This window comes from Guillardia theta (assembly GCF_000315625.1).
Source record: "Guillardia theta CCMP2712 unplaced genomic scaffold GUITHscaffold_89, whole genome shotgun sequence".
NCBI classification, from domain to species: Eukaryota; class Cryptophyceae; order Pyrenomonadales; family Geminigeraceae; genus Guillardia; species Guillardia theta.
Window position 1 is genome coordinate 312,116 of NW_005434585.1, and position 5,569 is coordinate 317,684.

Sequence of the window (5,569 nt, forward strand, 5' to 3'; positions counted from 1 at the left end):
GAGGGGGGAGGAGAAGGAGATGGAGGGAGGAGGGAGGGAGGAGGGAGGGAGGAGGGACTCACTCAAGTCAGCAGGAATTTCCTCGATCCGGTTGCAAGAGAAATCAATCTCCTGTAGCGCAGGCAGCAGCAGCACCTCCACAGGAATCTCCTTGAACCTGCTCCTCCCCTCACAGACTCCTCCACCTCCTCCATGCTCTACCTGTTTGCACAGCAGGACAGAAGCTTGAGAGATGTGAGGGAAGAAAGCTTCTCCGGCTATCGAGCAAGTAGTCAAAGACATCGCCTCTTTCTCCTCGCCCCTCCTCCCCATCCTCATCTGCCTCTCTCCCCTCCCTGCTTCCCATCCTCCTCTCCCACACCTCCTCCTCCTCCTTCCCCCCATTCTCACAATCGAGCACAGGTTGTTGTCGTCAAGGATCAGCATCTCCGTCTCCTCGCTCCACATGTCAACATCCTTTGCGTTCACTTCATCGGCCGCCTGCCCGTTCCTGCGGTCATCTGTCATCTGCAAGGACAGCCGCCTCCTCCTCCCTTGCTCTTGTCCTCTGCCTCTGTGATCATCCTCGTCCTCGTCCTCGTCCTCGTCCTCTGATTCACCTCTCAAGTGACATTAACCCGGACGGAGCGCCTCCTCTATAACGCAGGCGCATCTTCGCAGCCTGGGCAGGAGGGGCAGGAATGCTGTACCAGAGCTTGCTGCAAGCACCAGCATGAGAGAGAGAGAGAGCAGAGGAGGAGCCTTACATGTTGTTCCTCCTCCTCATCGCCTCGTACTTGCTCCGATCGCTGGCCTCCAGTAACGCATCCATCTCTTCCTCCACCTCATGCTGCGCAGCCGTCATGAAACTTCTCGTCTCCCCTCCTCTCACCTTGGACTTCCTTTCCCTCTCTTTCTCCATCGTTCTGCTCAAACGTTCTAGCAACGCTGTCTGATAGTCTGCTCAACTTGCATGTCAGCCTGACTTCGCTACCATCTCCTCATCACCTTCAGCCTTCATTGCTTCCTCCTCCAGCCTGTCGTTCTTCATGACCCTGGAGCGCACGAGAGGAATGCTGGCTTTCGCTTCCCCCTCGCAGATGGAGGAAGAGACAGGGAAGCTGTTGCGGCATGTGACGGGTTGTGTGAGATTTTTTTCTGGAGAATGGAATTGAAAGTTGGAATCGTCCTCCGAGAATCTGATTGGACGATACTTGCTCCGCCACAGCAACGACTGTTTGTTTGCTGTGAAGATGACCAGTTCCGTTGTATTTTCCTTGCCTTCCGCTCTTCTCCTGCTCTCACCCTTGTCTTCTTCATCTACTCGTCCTTCCGCTCTTCTCCTGCTCTCACCCTTGTCTTCTTCATCTACTCGTCTTTCCAACACTGCCTCCTCTTGCTGTTGTTCACTTTCGGAACGACTTTCAGGCTGCCCCTCATTCTCGTCCCCTTCCTCTCTGCCTGCATCTCCTGCTGCATCTCCTGCTTGCTCGACTGGCTCCACAGGCTCCACAGGCTCCACAGGCTCAGAGGCCTTAGGCTTGTCAAACGTGATCCTCCTCCTCTCCCTCGCCTTCTGGCGAGCAAGCTTTTCCTGTTCCCTTACACGGCGAGCGACTACCCGCAGCGCATCCTCCTCCAGCAGCGCGAACAGGCTTCGCTTCCCTTCCGTCTCTGCCATCCATCGATGCCTCTCCCCCTCAAGCACACCGCTGCCTCCGCTCTTCCTCCTCCCCCAGCTCCCTACTACACGTCCCTCCACGCTCTGTCCGTTGTGCCATACCAGTCAAATTTGACGCGCTAGCTAAGGAATCGCATGCCGGTCACTCAGTCCCCGGACACTCATTTCGAGTCAACTTAAGTTTTAGTTCGGGCCGCGCCTCCGTGACGGTGATCCTGCTTTGAGTAAATATCTGTCTGACCGTGACTCCTGACAGTGCCGGCGGCCGCAACCCGGGCCGGTGACCGGCGGCGGGCCGCCCGGCCAGACGCCCGGCCGGCCGGGCCGCGTCGGGCCGCCGCGCCGTCGGGTCCGAGTCCCGCCGCCGAGTCCGGCGCCGTGACCACGGTCACCGTTGAACGGTCACCGGGTTAATCGAATCAACCTCCACCTCACTGGCCAGAATCTATTTAATCCAAGATCCACCAAAGACTAAGGCCCGTTTCCCGCCGGCTCCCAGATTCCAGATTCCAGATTTTTTCATACAAATATAAGTCAATTTCCTTTTTTTCTCCTCCAAATGTTTTGGAGAACTCAACTATAAGTCATTTTAATTTGAGAATGAAACGATGCGGTTGACTTTCCCAGATTTTGCTTTTCGAATGGGCAGGCACTATATGGAAATATACTATTAGCTCAATCGAGAAAAATTGTTAGAATGTAGGGAGGGTACGCTTGGAGCATCAAATATGAACAGGCAGGGGACCCCACCCCCAATCAGTATGTATTGAAAGCACCGGTGAATATTTCGGGGTAAATTTCAAATCACTTTGAATAAAGTCAAAAATCTGGAATCTGGGAGCCGGCGGGAAACGGGCCTAACTCTCAGTACACCTGAGATCCTTACACCAACCTTATTCACCTCAACGATACACAGCTGTGCAGTCTCGAACACCTTTACTGATGATGATAGAACTCTCAGAAGAACCACACAACACTTCCTTTATTCACAGCAGCCACCTCCCCTTCAGACGGTCCCTTGCAACCAAGTACAATGCACAGCGCGCTGAGGACACGTCTCGCCGTCTCCAAGAACTTATCCGAGTTCTTACACCCTCCCTGACGAAGTTAAGCGAGATTCTCAGCTTATCTCAATCAGATGATCCTTCCATATCTTCCTGCTGCTGCATCATCCTCCTGCTCCTGCACATCCCCTGTGCTCCTCCACTGATCCAGGCTGCTCCTGTTGTGCAACCCTGTGCTTCTCCATGCACCTGCTGCTGCTGTGCATCCCCGTGCTCCTCCATGCTCGTGCCGCTCCCCTTGAACGCCCGGCGGCCCGGATCATTCCGGCCCCCGGCGTCCGCCGAACCCCCGGGCGGGCCCGGGTGACGCGGTGCCGGTGACGGCCGCACACTGAGTTTAACTGTGACTGTGTTGGACTGTGACGATGACCGCACTGTTCCGCCAAGGTGGTTCTTGTTGAGGAGTCGGAGAGTGGCCGCCGGGGTTCGGAAGTCACTCGGGCGATCGGGTGACTGATCAGCAGGCGGTCGAGGGGCCGCGCGTTTCAATGTACAAGACTAACTTAACTAGATGATATCATACTCCTCTCAGCCGTTGCCTGTAACACCACCTGGACCTCGCCATGAATGCCGCAGCGAGAACTGCAGATCTGCCATATCGGAGCGTCAGGAGGCACCAGCGAGGAGCTGAAGAAGCCTGGCATTCAACTAGCACAATCATGCACGCACAGCACAATCATGCACGCACAGCACAATCATGCACGCACAGCACAATCATGCTGTGCTTTACGCACAGCACAATCATGCACGCACAGCACAATCATGTACGCACAGCCTCCTCTATCACGATTGATTATGCATCATGCATCATCATCGCTATGATAGTCGTCTAAATCCTCATCACGATTGACGATCCGTTGCCCATCTCGCTCACCTGATATCTTGCGTCCGAGCTCATACGTGAGGTCAGGATCTGTGACCGTCGTCTGCAGTCTCGTTGTGAGGGGAGAAGAGCGATGATCCATCACACTCACAAACATGCTGGACAGAAATTGGTCGCCATCGCTCGTAATGCTGCCGTTCACTGCATGGCAACCATCAACACCGCCCCAAAGGAGGAGATGAATGTACCAACTGATATCACACTCTCGTCCTGAACCTGAGCAGGATAAAGACGTGGGAAGAGGCTCATCAGAAGACAACAGGATGGGGAAGGGGGAGGAAAGGAAGTTGAAGGAGGAGGAAGGACGCGACAGGAATGGAACGCATGCGCGTTTGGGAGGTGAACAACTTTTCACCTTGTATTCGCTGAGCACCTTAGAATCATCGCTGAGAGCATAGCATCCGCAGAACAGTTTTCCGTCTCGGACCCATGAGATGTCATTGTCGTTCCGGAATCCATCGAGCTCGAATCCATCGCCTTCAGCCTGATGCAGCTTCCTCTGCAACACAACGTTCGCCACTCCCAACCACTCCACTGGCGATTTACCTTCATGCACACAAAAATCTTTCTCCTCAGTTGCCCGACGGTTGTCTTGTGCAAGCAGACAGAAATCTGCAACACGAGCGCGGCAGTGATGACGAGCTTTCTTCTGATCATGAAAGGGAAACCTGAAGCTTCCTGCCACTCTTGGGGTCGTTGACAAAGACCACTTCCTCTCCTTGCCAAAGAGCTGAATAGAAAGCGATCAACAATTGTCCCACCTTCGTTCACGTAATCTTTCCAAACATCCTGTACGAACTTGTATCCACCCACTGCCACCAACATGAGATGAACATCAACCAAGTGCAAGATCAATCAACATTTTGACGTGTCTATATCAGCCTGAGATAGATGATCAGCCAGAGACTCAGAGATGGAGGATTTGTTACCTCATATTTCTGTTTCAACCATGACTTCGTCTCTTCTGTCAAGTCTGGTCGTAAAAGAGTAGCCTGTAACACAGCATAAGAACCATCAGTCTAGATTATATCTCATATCCCGCCATGCTGGCTTGCCCTATATGCTACTAACCCCATAGTATCCTGTTTCAACAACATTCGCGTACAGTCGCACCCATCCTCTCTTGTGATTCTTGTCCTCCTCTCCTCTCCTCTCCACTCCACTCCTCTCCGGATCATCTACAACTCCACCATCATTTGTCACCTTGAATCTTAGTACGCAAAAAACTTGTAACGATGCAGATTGAATTCCAAAATTTCGGAGCTCGCTCTTCCCTTCATGTCTCCCTTCTGTTCCACCAAGGATCGCATCCACATAAACTCCTCCATGGCATCATCTTCTCCCGCCCATGCTCGCTATCTAACGCCTCGTCCTCTTTCTATTGTGGCGCCTTTATATGTTTATGGGGGCGCCTCTCTACAGCTGAAAGAGCCCCTGTAACTGAGCCGGCTGATAATCGTACGGTACTCCCGGGGGCAGACGGTCTGGGCCGCAGTTTCCCCGAAGATCACGATCTTACTGGTATCACTAATTTCCGCTAGAATCCGATGGCACGAATATATTACACATTAAACTTATGGCGCGTCGACTCGATCGATTACGGGGTTTACTAGTACGGTCTGGGAGCCGGCATCAGTAGAGTAACTGGGATTGAACTGGCCGACAGGCAACTGTTCTGGACGGAGTGCCGCTTCAGCTTGCCTTGGAAAGTGCAAGTGGCATGCGCCACGCGAAGGAACCGGGTTGACTCTGGATCTTTTTCAACGAGATGGGCAAGGTGAGAGTGGAACCTGGAGGACTTATATGCGCGGCCGGCTTGGGAATTGCAAGTCGTTCTAATAAGCGCAGTGTCGAGTCTCAAGTGGGGAGAAGTATATACATTGTGTGGAATATCAATCATCGAGAGATCTCCGGAGAAAGGTAAGAGAGCTCATCCAGAGAGAGAGCAATTTCGGGAAAGGG

At 53.1% G+C, this 5,569-nt stretch overlaps 2 protein-coding genes across 2 annotated transcripts in view; both read right to left on the reverse strand.

Annotated features, from left to right (window-relative positions):
* Positions 1–1,660, reverse strand: part of GUITHDRAFT_144647 (hypothetical protein) — a gene marked incomplete at both ends in the record, with an annotated part of 3,589 nt that extends 1,929 nt beyond the window's left edge. The window contains 6 exons of the mRNA XM_005824897.1: positions 136–201; positions 391–490; positions 600–698; positions 747–829; positions 872–939; positions 988–1,660. Of these exons, the coding sequence (XP_005824954.1) occupies positions 136–201; positions 391–490; positions 600–698; positions 747–829; positions 872–939; positions 988–1,660 (1,089 nt within the window). The remainder of the gene's footprint in view (positions 1–135; positions 202–390; positions 491–599; positions 699–746; positions 830–871; positions 940–987) is intronic.
* Positions 1,661–3,175: 1,515 nt separating this feature from the next.
* GUITHDRAFT_165355 (hypothetical protein) overlaps positions 3,176–5,569 on the reverse strand; it is a gene marked incomplete at its 5' end in the record, with an annotated part of 2,607 nt that continues 213 nt past the window's right edge. Inside the window, 10 exons of the mRNA XM_005824898.1 lie at positions 3,176–3,314; positions 3,599–3,650; positions 3,699–3,748; positions 3,796–3,823; positions 3,963–4,106; positions 4,154–4,219; positions 4,276–4,325; positions 4,369–4,419; positions 4,468–4,489; positions 4,537–4,599. Coding sequence (XP_005824955.1) covers positions 3,253–3,314; positions 3,599–3,650; positions 3,699–3,748; positions 3,796–3,823; positions 3,963–4,106; positions 4,154–4,219; positions 4,276–4,325; positions 4,369–4,419; positions 4,468–4,489; positions 4,537–4,599 — 588 coding nt within the window. The remainder of the gene's footprint in view (positions 3,315–3,598; positions 3,651–3,698; positions 3,749–3,795; positions 3,824–3,962; positions 4,107–4,153; positions 4,220–4,275; positions 4,326–4,368; positions 4,420–4,467; positions 4,490–4,536; positions 4,600–5,569) is intronic.